General features: G+C 43.2%; 1 protein-coding gene across 2 annotated transcripts in view; it reads left to right on the top strand.

Annotated features, from left to right (window-relative positions):
- LOC125465738 (procathepsin L-like) overlaps positions 1–11811 on the top strand; it is a 46142-nt gene extending 34331 nt beyond the window's left edge. Inside the window, exons 5-8 of one of the 2 annotated variants that reach the window (XM_048559515.1) lie at positions 530–754; positions 2230–2395; positions 8802–8907; positions 11130–11811. In XM_048559515.1, the coding sequence (XP_048415472.1) occupies positions 530–754; positions 2230–2395; positions 8802–8907; positions 11130–11229 (597 nt within the window). In that variant the 3' untranslated portion in view covers positions 11230–11811. The remainder of the gene's footprint in view (positions 1–529; positions 755–2229; positions 2396–8801; positions 8908–11129) is intronic. The other variant, XM_048559516.1, reaches the window with a different exon arrangement.
- Positions 11812–13619: the final 1808 nt, after the last annotated feature.

Here is a 13619-nt window from a genome sequence, read left to right as displayed (position 1 = left end):
TAGGATGGGGAAGTTAAAGGCATATTTTTAAGGTGAGAGTAGAAAGATTTAGAAAGGACCTGAGGGGCAGTGTTTTTTTACAGAGTGGTTCATGCGTGGAAGGAGCTTCCAGAAGAAATGATGGATACGGGTACAGTTACAATGTTTAAAAGACATTTAGATAAGGCCATGAGTAAGAAATGTTTTGAGGGATAAGGGTCCAAGTGCAGGCGGGTGGAACTTGTTTAATTTGGGAACGTGGTTAACATGAAAGCTTGGACTGAAGAGCCTGTTTCCGTGCTGTATGACTCTGTCTTTTGTTTAGTGGGAGAGATTAGATTATGAGGAACAAAAAACCCATTGGTTGTGTGTCCGTGATGTTACCCTCCTATAAAATGGCCCAATTTCTGGTTGGACCTGATTGGTTGCAAACCTAATGGGAAGGTTTTGACACCGTGTCTGTCAAGTGATATTTAAACTGTTTGGATTTTGTAATAAAATGGAAAGTTTCTCCTTTTGCAAAGTTCTGAAGTTATGTGTGTGTTCTCAGGGTAGCTGCGGCTCATGCTGGGCTTTCAGCTCAACGGGAGCGTTGGAGGGACAGACCTTTAGAAAGACCGGAAAACTCATCCCATTGAGTGAGCAGAACCTGGTGGATTGTTCACAAGCACAGGGGAATCATGGATGTGGTGGTGGATGGATGGAAGATGCCTTCTTGTATGTACATGAAAACAGTGGGATTGATTCGGAGGCTGGGTACCCATACACAGGCCAAGTGAGTCAATCATTTTGTTTTACTCCGCTAAACTAATCAGAACTTTCTTCCAATGATAGTCTTATTGTATATTACTGATTCCATTTATTCTGTCTACATTTAAGTAAGTTCTTTGTAGGTCCAGCAAAATCCATAAAAGGTCTGGGTATTGCTATGGCCTAGACTCTGCTCTTTAACCCTTTTGTAACCACAAGTTTAAATGCAGCCCAGAATAATGCACTGATGGGAGATGAGGAGTTTGGGTTGCTTTAATCAATTGCTCTTTGTTCAGCTAAGCTTGCTATTTTTGCTCTAGTCTTGATCGAGGCTGCGTGAGAAGATGGAGGGAATGTAGCAGAGTTTTAGCTAATATTGGGGAAAGCTGTCCAGAGACACATCTGAGCAAAGTGTGCCTGAGCAACTGGGCTGGATGGAGTTCAGAAGCAGGGATGTCGTTCTGCAGTTATACAGGGCCTTGGCAAGACTACACTTGGAGTAATGTGTGCAGGTTTAGGTCTCCCTACCCAAGATTATATGTTAAATGTTTAGATTTTAAAGGCATCAAGGAGTATTGAGAGAAAGCTGGAATATAACTTTGAGACAGAGGACTGGCCGTGATCGTATGGAATGGTAGAGCAGGCTTAAAGGGCAGCGATAGTCTCCTTCTCCTCCTAGTTTCTAGGAATTCCCATCAAACTTGATAGACGAGATATATTTTGATTAATTTGGGTGGTGTGACTTATAAACTGGATAGAAATAGAAAGGGCTGCAAGAATAAAGATGTAAGCTAGGCTTAGATTTTATTAATATTTGCACAGCCTGTGTGTGCGCACGAGAGTGTGTGTGTGTGTGTGTGTGCGCGCACATGCTTGTGTATATGTGCGTGTGCGAGTGTGTGTGCGTGCACGCGCTTGTGTATATGCGCGTGCGCATGTGTGTGTATGCCCCCGCGCGCACCAGCGTGTGTGTGTGTGTGTGTGTGTGTGTGTGTGTGTTAGTTCTTCAGAACACGAGTGACAGTTGTTCATGGTGTGATGTTCTGAGGCTGTAGCAGAGTTCCGGCTGGCCAGGGAACATACTCAGTTTTACCACTTCCACAGGTAGTTCGGGAAGGATTTGCGGATTGATAATCAACCCTTTTGGCTGCGCTGTGCCACATTTTCTGGAGCCATCAAGTCCTGAGGACTTGAACCCAGATTTTCTGGCCGAGAGGTGGGAATTATGACCCCTCTTTACCTGTTCGCCAAAATTGGCATGATATGACACCTGGATTTAACTCCATCTTTACACTGACCCTGTCATTATGGGGGAGTGAGAATTTGCACTGAAGAATAATGTGGCCAGGGGGAGATTTAAATTAGCACCACATTTCCTTTTGAATTTAGCTGCATTTAATTTCCCCTATGAATGACTGCATTCACTGCATAAATTAATTGCAGTTACTTTGACAGAATGATGATGACATGATATTTACTGCCTGTTTTCTTTTCAAATAGGATGATCCCTGTAATTATAACATCAAGTACAAAGCTACCAACTGCACCAATTACTTTTTTGTTAACCAAGGTGATGAAATCGCTTTAGCTCAAGCAGTTGCGAAAATTGGACCTGTATCTGTTGCTATTGATGCCACTCATCAGTCTTTTCAGTTTTACCACACAGGTAATTTATGATTGGCAGTTTTGCTATTCAGTCAAGAGAGGCTTGTTCATCTGATGGCGTGGCTTATTTCTGTTTGCTTTTGGGAATTTTAATTCATCCCTGATACCTGTGAGAAAACTGAAATCGAAGTTAAAGAAATCTGCTATCAAAAGAGTTAATAGCCCAAATCTGGTCCCCAGATTTAGACCCAGATGTTATGGACCAGACCAAAACCTCTCAAAATATATTGACAATGTAGCCTAGACCCTTACTGCTTCTTATTTTAAAGGCATTGTATTATAGATGCAATTTGATTGGCCAAACTTCTAGACTTTATGCAAAACACACTTACTTTTAGAGATAGTAGGAACTGCAGATGCTGGAGAATCTGAGATAATAAGGTGTAGAGCTGGATGAACGCAGCAGGCCAAGCAGCAAGGCTGACGTTTTGGGCCTAGACCTTTCTCCAGAAATCTTCACTGCTTTTACACTCATTAAAATACAGACAAAATGAAAATAAAAGAAAATTGGCTGAACTGCAACTCTATTGAAGTGCTTAACAAAATAATATATAACACACAACTACTAAGTAGCTGTTCCAATATAGTATCATCCCATAAAAACACCCTTGGCAAAGGCAAATTATGTAAAATATATTGTCTCACATGCAATTCTAGCAGCAGGAAGGGAATCACGGCTTTTAGCCGCACCAGAGAGAAGAATAAGAGCTTCTACATCTAGCTTCAAATCCCCAGCTAAAGCTAAAAACCCTAGTTCTGTGGGTGCTTGACCTGACCCCTTCAGGCTGCTTTTATTGTTCCAACTTTTTCAAAAAAAACCCCTAGGCCTCAGAAGTTGTTTATTTTATTGGCTTTGAGCAGACTGCTCGCTACCTCTATCTCAACCTTGCTTCGTTAAAAAAACAAGAAAAGAAACCTCTTAAAGCCATCGTATTGTCAGACACACCAAACATAAAGGTATGTATTTACTTAGCCGGAATTTCTTTTCTTCCAGTGGAGGATCCAGTAGAGCTGGGTGCAGGTGCAGGAACCCTGGGAGGAAGCTGCAGAGAATTTCATAGAAGTCCCAGTTTCTTTATAGAGTATTAACTGCGGGAGCCAAAGCCTCTCTGTGAAAGTAATTCTGCAAGAGGTAGATTGTCATTTGGGTGGAGGGTGGGTAAAGGGTTAGGGTGGTGGGTGAAGGAGTAGAATGGCAGTTGGGTGAGGGTTTGGGTGGATCAGGGAGAGTCCGATCGGTTCAGGGGGGTAGTCTGGCCAGGTTGCTGTCAAGCACTAATTATAAATACCATGTTGATTCAGATCAAACTGGGGAAAGTGACACCAATATTTTGATTTTAAACCAACACTTTGATTTTAACTCTCTCATGCTTGCATTCAACTCCGTCCATGATTAGATTCCCTACAGAGTGGAAACAGGCCCTTTGGCCCAACAAGTCCACACCACCCCTTGGAACATCCCACCCAGGCCCATCCTCCTATAACCCACACACCCCTGAACACTACGGGCAATTTAGCAAGGCCAATCCACTTAACCTGCACATCTTTGGACTGTGGGAGGAAACCGGAGCACCCGGAGGAAACCCATGCAGACACGGGGAGAATGTGCAAACACCACACAGACAGTTACCCGAGGCTGGCATCGAACCTGGGTCCCTGGCACTGTGAGGCTGCAGTGCTAACCACTGAGCCACCGAGCTGCCCCCATGATCTTGTCCCTCATTTCCTTTGACACCTTCTCCTGCTCCAAATCTTGCTGTGCGAATTCTGGCTTCTTTCACATCATAGTATAATCATAAGAACATGAGTAGGCCATTCAGCCTTGAGCCTGTTCCCCCATTCATTGAGATCATGGCTGACCTGTACTTAACTCCATGTACCTGCCTTTGGCCCACACCTCTTAACATCTTCGATCAACAAAACTTTATCTTATCTCAGATTTAAAATTAACAACGGATCCAGAATCCACTGCAATTTTTGAAAGAGAGTTCCAAACATCTGCCATCCTTTGTGTGTATAAATGCTTCCCAACCACTCTCCTGACCAGCCCTAATTTGTCAGTCTATGCCTGCAGTTCTAGAGTCCCCAACCAGTGGAAACAGTTTATCTCTACCTACCTTGTCTTTTCCTGTTAAAATGAACATAGAACATAGCACTGGACAGCACAGGAATGGGCCCACAATGTTGTGCTAAACATGACACCAAATGAAACTAATCCCTTCCACTTGCGATTGGCCCTTATCCCTCCATTCCTTGTGTATCCATGTACTTGTCTAAGAGTCCCTTTGAATTCCCTTATTGTATCTGCCTCCACCACCACACCTGGCTGTGCGTTCCAGACTCCTACTTACTCCCTGTGTTAAAAACCCGCCCGTCGTGCCTTCTTTGAACTTTCCCTGTCTCACCTTAAAGGCAAGCCCCCTAGTACTAGATATTCTCAACTCTTGAGCAGAAAAACCATATCTATGCATTTCATATTCTTATAGACTTCTATCAAGGCTCCCCTGAGCCTGCACCGTTCAAGAGAACGCAACCCGAGTTTTTCTATCCTCCCCTTTATCGCCCATTCCCTCTAATCCGGGCAGCATCCTGGTAAACCTCTTCTGTACTCTCTCCAAAACTTACATATCCTTCCTGTGATGTGGTGACCAGATTGAATGCAATACCCTAAATGTGACCTAACTAAAGTCTTATAAAGCTGCAACATGACATCCTGACTCTTGGACTCAATTCCCCGACCAACAAAGGCAAGCATGCCATACGCCTTCTTTACCACCCTATCTACTTGCGTGGCTACTTTCAGGGAGCTATGGACTTGAACCCCAAGGTCCTTCTGTACAACAATATTGTTCAGTGTCTTGCCATTAACTCTGTACTTTTCCTTAACATTTGAGGCCCCAAAATGCAGCACCTCACATTTACCCAGACTAAACTCCACCTGCCATTTCTCCACTCATATCTGTAACTGACTGATAGCTTACTGTATCCTTTGACAACCTACTGCACTATCCTCAACTCCATCGATCTTTGTATCATCTGTAAACTTACTAACCCACCCATCTGCATTTTTATAAGTATCACAAACAGCAGAGGTCCCAGTTTGGATCCCGGTGGAACACCACTAGTGACAGGCTTCCAGCCTGAAAAACAGCCTTCCACCACTACCCTCTGCCTTCTATGGGTAAGCCAGTTCTGAATCCTCGTGGCCAAGTCACTACGGACGCCATGCATCCTAATCTTCTAGATGAGCCTACCATGAGTGACCTTTTTGAAAGCCTTACTAAAATCCTTGTAGACAACATCTACTGCTCTACCCTAATCGAAAAATTGAATCAAGTTAGACCTGCCCTGCACAAAGCCACGCTGACTGTCCCTAATTCGACTATGCTTCTCCAAATGTGCATTAATGCTGTCCCCATGAATTCTCTCCGATAGCTTCCCAACCACAGATGTGAGACTCACCTGTCTGTAGTTTCCTGGATTATCCCTATTTCTCATCTTGAACAGAGGAATAACATTAGCTACTGGCCAGTTCTCTGGGACCTTTCCAGTGGCAAGCGAGGGTACAAAGATCTTGGTCAAGAGCAATCTCCTCTCTTGCCCCTCGCAATAATGTCGGGTAGATACCATCGGGACCAGGGGACTTATCTCTTCAAGAACATGAAGATGGATTCAACACCACTTCTTTCTTGATACCAAAAAGGCTCAGCATATTAGCAAGTTCCACACAAATTTCACAATCCTCCATCTCCTTTTCCTGGGTGAATACCGCCGCAAAGTACTCATTTAGGATCTCACCCACATCCTTTGCCACTAAGCACAAGTTCCTTCCTTTATCTTTCAGTGGTCTTACCTTCTCTCTAATCATACTCTTGTTTCTAATTTATCTGTACAATGCCTCAGGATTCCCTTTAAACCTACTTACCGATGTCATTTCATGGCCCCTTCTTGCTTTCCTAATTCCCAGCTTGAGTGCTTTCCTGCTTTCCTTATGTTCCTCATGGGCCTGTCTGATTTTAGCTTCCTAAACCATACATATGCTTCTTATTCCCTTTTGACTAAATTCACAACCTCACTTGTTATCAAGGGCCCCTTACCTTGCCATCCTCGTTCTTCCTTCCTTACTGGAACATGCTGATCCTGAACTCTCCCTGACAGGTCTTTAAGTAGTTCCCACATGGTAAATATGGACTTGCCGGATAACAGCTGTTCCCAGTTAACACTCCCTAGCACCTGCCCAGTGGTGATATAATTCTCCCTCTCCGAATTTAGCACCTTCTGCAAGTCCCTGACTTATCCTTGTTCATAGCTATCTTAAAACTTAAGGAGTTACGATCACTGTTTCCAAAGTGCGCCTGCATTGAAAGGTGAGTCACCTGACTAGGCTCATTTAGACAATACAAGGTCCAGTATGGTCCGTCCTGTGGTTGGACAATCCACATGCCCCTTGGAAATTCACACTGAGCACACAGGCAGTTCCTAGAGAGGTCAGCACGTAGGGGCCTCCACATCCTTGTACAGCAAGTCTCTGACAATCCACAAATAGGAAAACCTGGGCTTTGGCTGGTTTATGTTGCTGTTTACATTGCTCACTATGTTGACAGTCTTTGTTTTATCTTTTAGCTTTTCTGTTGTATTACCGGAATCATTAACAAATAGATAGGCCTCCAGAGAGCTGATAGCGGTTCACGGAGTTGGGTAGCTCTCTTGCCTGGGCAGCTGGTTTGCAATGCAGCATGACACAAACAGTATGGGATGCTGCTTGGCCTGCTGTGTTCATCCAGCTCCACACTTTGTTATCTTGGATCCTCCAGCATCTGCAGTTCCCATTATCTCTGATACAATTTTAACCTCACTGTGAAGTCTCTTCCAGGGATGCCTAACCTGAAAAAGTTTACCCTCTGGACAAACCTCAGGGGATCTCTCTCCCACTACAACTCTCTTGCCCTCTCCACCTATCTTCTCCTCTATCCATCTTCGATCCGCCTCCCCCCCCCTCCCTATTTATTCCAGAACCCTCTCCCCATCCCCCTCTTCTGTTGAAGGGTCTAGGCCCGAAACGTCAGCTTTTGTGCTCCTAAGATGCTGCTTGGCCTGCTCTGTTCATCCAGCTCCACACTTCTTGTTATCTCGGTTTAACTCCTGCACCAGCTGAGGTTCTTTTGAAGGACTCTCCTTCTTAACCCCTCCCTTTGTCTGAGGTGTGGTGACCGTCAGGCTAAACTGTCACCAGTTCTCTCTGTCTGAAGCAGCATGTATGTAGGACTGTAGTGACTTTATCTGACTCTTTATAGAGGTTCAGAGCCACGCTGATGTCACAAGTGATTTTCTGGGGATCACTGCTCCTGTGATTCAAGCTGCTTGTCATTAACATCATGCTTTACAGAAAAGATGATCAAAAGATTTTAAAACGACAGCTATTTGGCCCAAGTATAGACATTACTATAGTCACTTGCTTACACTGCTAGGAAACATCCATCAATAATACTGCCATCTACAGCCTGACCATCCCCTAACTGGCTGGTAATTTGCCTTCAATTCCACACGCTGTAGTCATTGTTAGTATTTTCAGTGTCTAATGTTGTGATTCCCTTTCTTCTCGTACAGCACATACACTACAGCACCTCATAAAGGTGCCTTACCACCACACCGTACAAATGCGGCATCTTATTGAATGCCTGCTGGAAGTTAACTTAAATTGCACCCTAGTCATTCCCCTGTTGACTATAATTATTTCCTCAAAAACAACTCAATCGGTTTTGTTGGACATGGATGACTTTTATGTCTTTGTCGATTCTCTCTCTTTTGAACAAACCTCGTTTCTCTCAGTGCTCCGGCATCGATCCTGAATTATTGACAACATTGCTGATACCAAGTAATCATTAACCAGGTCTGCCATTTCCTTATTTTCACTTATAGCATTTCTCATATGTCTGTTTTACTGTGAAGCCTCAATTTCTTCTTTCTCCTTGTAAAACCTTTTCATATGAATCCTGATATCTCCCTGAGGCTTTTTTTCAAATTTCCTTTTTGTAGCATTTACTGTTGTTTATGCCGTCTCCTGCTTTCCCTTGTACCTCTTCCAATCCCTAAAGTCCACATGAATCTTTTTGGTCTAGTGTGTACTCTATTCTTCGGTTTACGCAGTCACTCCCTTTTCTCATTTGATATCCGAGCTCTTTCCCTTGCAATATGTTCTCCTCCCGATTCTAAATTCCCTGTTGAACACCTCTCATTGTTTATCTGTTCTTTTTACCTGTTTTTACCTATTTTGATTATTTGCTGTTGAGGTAGTGAAACTTCTGTTCAAACTTTTTGATATATTTCAGTTGACGGTTGGTGTAGGTAGAAGAGTTCTGATTTGTAACTGACAGTTTACTGTTGGTTCGCATTGTACTGCTCCCCAGGTGTTTACTACGAACCCAATTGTAATCCTTATATTATGAGTCATGCTGTTCTGGTTGTTGGATACGGAAGAAAATCTGGTTCAAAGTACTGGATTGTTAAAAACAGGTACGCTGTCCTCATCACCTATTTAATGCTTTAAAACCTCTAGTCAGCGTGAACCACACAGGATCTTTATTGTACTTGTAAGTAGCTTAGGGAACGTGGACTATCTGGTTGAGATAAGTAGTTGATATGGGAAATAGGAACATTCATTCAGGGATGTTCTGGGAGTGACATAACATCAGACTGTGAAAGCTGAGGAGTGTGAGCTGAGCTTGACTCTATCAGATCTGCCGTCTATTTACCTGGGAATACCTGACAGTGGGTGCCAGCTGACAGGGTTCTTTTACTTAATTCTTCCGTGGCATCCCTGGCAAGGCTGGTATTTGTCGCCTGGCCCTAATATCTCTCTAGGCCATTTAAGAGGGCATTTGAGAGTCAAGCACATTGCGGTGGGCAGACTGAGCAAGAATTCTATTCCTAAACAACAATCGTCATTAGGATGGCATTTAGTTTTAATTGAATTAAAATGCCGCATTCTTCCAATGTGAGATTTAAACCCATTGGCCCAGGACATTAGCCTGAGGGTTTGGGTTACCAGGACAGTAACATTACCATTAAACCACCATTACACCCCTCCTATAGGCAGGTCTCCTTCAGCTCAATGAGAATAGAAAGGCCGTACTAAAATATAAATGGAATAACGAAAATGTGGAAGTGAACAATATAATTAAAAATGATGATGCATTGGATTAATAGAGTGTCATTTTCCCTTCTTGAACATTGAGTCCAGTTCAGAAAAGCTATGCTGAAAATTTCCTGTCTGCAGGATACTGAATTTGTGAAACCAACATCAGCACGTTTTGTCTCATTTTTAATGTGTTTGACAGAAGTGAAATTAGATGTTAGTTGGGGGAAACTGAACCCTCGATGAATCAATTCAGTTTTGATGGTCATAGAGTCATACAGCACAGAAACAGACCCTTCGTTCCAACCAGCCATCCTATATAAATCTACTCCCATTTGCCAGCATTTGGCTTATATGCCTCTAAACCCTTCCTAGTCATATACCCATCCAGATGCCTTTTAAATGCTGTAATTGTACCAGCCTCCACCACTTCCTCTGGCAGCTCACTCCATACATGCACCACCCTCTACATGAAGAAGTTGGCCCTCAGGTCCCTTTTAATTCTTTCCCCTTGGCTGATCATGGCTGACCTGTAGCCTAACTCCACATACCTGCCTTTGGCCGACATCTCTTAACATTTTCATCTACAAAAGTTTATCTATCTCAGATTTAAAATTAACAACTGATGTAGCTTCCACTGCCATTTGTGTGTATAAGTGCTTCCCAACCACTCTCCTGACCAGCCCTAATTTGTCAGTCTATGCCTGCAGTTCTAGAGTCCCCAACCAGTGGAAACAGTTTATCTCTACCTACTTTGTCTTTTCCTGTTAAAATGAACATAGAACATAGAACTGGACAGCACAGGAACAGGCCCTTCAGCCCACAATGTTGCGCTAAACGTGACACCAAATGAAACTAATCCCTTCCACTTGCAATTGGCCCTTATCCCTCCATTCCTTGTGTATCCATGTGCTTGTCTAAGAGTCCCTTTGAATTCCCTTATTGTATCTGCCTCCACCACCACACCTGGCTGTGCGTTCCAGACTCCTACTACTCCCTGTGTTAAAAACCTGCCCGTCGTGCCTCCTTTGAACTTTCCCTGTCTCACCTTAAAGGCAAGCCCCCTGGTACTAGATATTCTCAACTCTTGAGGAGAAAGATTCTGACTGTCGACCCTATCTACGCATTTCATATTATAGTGATCTAAATGTGGTCTTTTTAAAAACCTGAAGATTATGGAAGAAAGGAAGGATTGAGACAGGGATAAAGATTTAGGATTTGACTTACTGGAAACGGGTGAGTTAAAGCGAGTTGCTGCATGCTGAATGTTGTTTGAGGTAATTGGAATGTAGATTTGGCGAAATAGCCTGATTGAGGAAGGAGATTGCTAAATGTTCTGGAATTCTAGTCAGGAAAAATAATTAGATTTTAACATCTTCAGTTATAAAAGGGAAAAGACATTGATCTTGTTTCAAAGCAGAGGAAATATACAGTCAGTGCAAAATTTACGCAGGTTTGTACTCAGGAGAGTGGAAAGCGGATGTAGGAGGAATAAGACAGAAAAATTCAATATTGCACTTTAGCTTCATTTACGTTTCAAAATTTCAATCACACACAATCTGATTTTGCAATTAATCTTTTATTTTTAAATGTTTTACAGCTATGGTGTCGAATGGGGAAACAAAGGCTACATCTTAATGTCCAGAAATAGGAAAAACAACTGTGGGATTGCAACACATGCTGTCTATCCACAGGTTTAAAGTTGGCCAAAGAGAGTCTGAGACGGCAGAGGTTTCTGAGGCCAAAGGTTCCCAACCTTCTTTTTAACTTTTCACTACATTTTACAGTTTTAATTGGAATCTCAGCCTGTTATTTCCTGTGTTGTTGTTGATATAAAAATGCCTTGACCTGAGATTGCACTTATATATGGCCCGAATGGGAGAATTGAACAGTCTGAAAGATATTGACTGCTGAACAAGGGTTTGTCAGCTGGAGACTCTGGTTAAGTACTTCAAGACCCAGCACACAGTCCTGCTGGTCAGGGCTGTATTCCCCTCACTCCTGTTTGAATTGGGAGCCCTGTTAATGTTTCTGAATGTGTCATCCAGAGACAAGCATCATAGGAGGGCAAAGCTGGGTTAATTGCTGCTGTTAGCACGTGGTTCTGGTGCTCAGAATACCAAACGGTGCTCCCATCTTAAGTCAATCAACATTCGCCAAATCCTGAACCTAGTGTTGATAAAAGGCAACTCCCACCCTCCAGGCCTCTGCGTCAAGCCTTCTACTACATGTTTATAAGTAACAATAAATGTATGATTTCCAATAAACTTTGAGTGCTTTGATTTATGGCTTCATTGTGTTTACAGTTACTGTTGAGTCAGTTGGTTGAGCTTTTCTCCTGAGTCAGAAGGTCATGAGTTCAGGTCCCAATCCAGAGATTTCATAGAATCTGTAGCGTTTAAGCCCGCCATTTGGCCCATCAAGTGCACACTGACCCTCTGAAGAGCATCACACTCCCTACCCTATCCCTGTAAGCCTACATTTCCCATGGCTAACCCACCTAGCCTGCACACCCCTTGGACACTATAGCATGGCAGGTTCACCTAACCTGCATGTCTTTGAACTGTGGGAGGAATCCCATGCGGACACAGGGATAATGTACAAACTCCACACAGTCAGTCACCAAATGCTCTCACAACAATGTTCTCACCTTATGTCAATCAACATTTGCCAAATTCTGAACATAGTGTTGATAAAAGGCAACACCTACTCTTCAGGCATCTGCACCCAGTCTTCTACTTCATGTTTATAAATGACAATAAGTGTCTAATTTCCAAAAACTTCAGAGTTTTTGTCAAGTTGTGAAGGTGCACCCTGTCCTGTCCCCACCTTGTGAGGTCTGAGATATCTTCTGATCTGAATAAGCTGGCACCGAAATCTCAGTCTGGGACTGACCCAGCAATTACAGGCTTTTAGGGACAAGCATTCCCGATTTCTGAGGGCCATTCTGAGAGAAAAAAAAACTCTTTCTTGGTTTCAGCTGGAACTAATTCTGCTCTCTCTCTCTCTCTCTCTGTTACCCTTTCAAGTTACTTTGTCATTGAAATAGCTTGATTGGATGCCATTCAGAACAGGCTAAACACTTTAACCTGATTTTAGTTAAACTGGTTGGGCTATAAACTGGGGATAATGGGAACTGCAGATGCTGGAGAATCCAAGATAACAAAGTGTGGGGCTGGATGAACACAGCAGGCCAAGCAGCATCTCAGGAGCACAAAAGCTGAGTTTCGGGCCTAGACCCTTCATCAGAGGGGGGGGATGGGGAGAGGGATCTGGAATAAATGGGGGGGGAGGCGGACCGAAGATGGAGACTATAAACTGGTGTCGTGTGACTTGCCGTAAGCACAAGGGCTGTGTGTTTCTGTAACTTATCCTTACAGCTGTTTTTGGCCTGGATCATTCTGATAAATCTTATTTTTTAATTTCAAGCATATACTTTATTTATAAAAATAACCATGGACATACATGATCACTGAAGCAGTTTGGGTCAGTACAGTGGCACATAATGAAATACTGGAGTGTGACTCCAACCAGCAAACAAATCCAAAGCAATTCTGATTTGCACAAAACTATATTTACAAATGTTTGAGGCATCTGTGGATGCGGGGGGTCCAATAACCGAATAGATCCCCATTCAACTTGGCCAAAAGACCTCAGACAGTGGTCTTTCTCGCTGCTCTTTGGCAGCAGCTGCCTCAAGCTTCAGTGCGTTCCTCCCAGCTCGTAGTCCTGGACCTTGGGCCTCTGTGACACTCAGTGAGGGTCAACTCCTTGCTCTGGAAGGCCAACAAGTTTTGGGTAATTAAGTGCTTCACCTTCTCTGCGGCCATTATTTCCCACGTGTGCTATGGTATTCTGGTATACGCTAATACTTGTCCCTTCTCAGTTGGTTACTCCAGATTTAATCTACACCTTCCAATAACTGATGTATCACTTCCTCTTCTTTATGATCCAAACTCTGTGAAGTAAAGGCTATCATTTCATCAGCCTTTTTAAAACCTTTGTTCCTGACTCTCAAATATGATTGACACACCCTCAAACCACTTTACAGAAGATTCTTGGGAAATGTCGTCATGGATCGAAGTGATTA

The sequence above is a fragment of the Stegostoma tigrinum genome, chromosome 30 (assembly GCF_030684315.1).
Source record: "Stegostoma tigrinum isolate sSteTig4 chromosome 30, sSteTig4.hap1, whole genome shotgun sequence".
NCBI lineage: Eukaryota > Metazoa > Chordata > Chondrichthyes > Orectolobiformes > Stegostomatidae > Stegostoma > Stegostoma tigrinum.
This window is presented reverse-complemented; position numbering and strand designations above follow the sequence as displayed.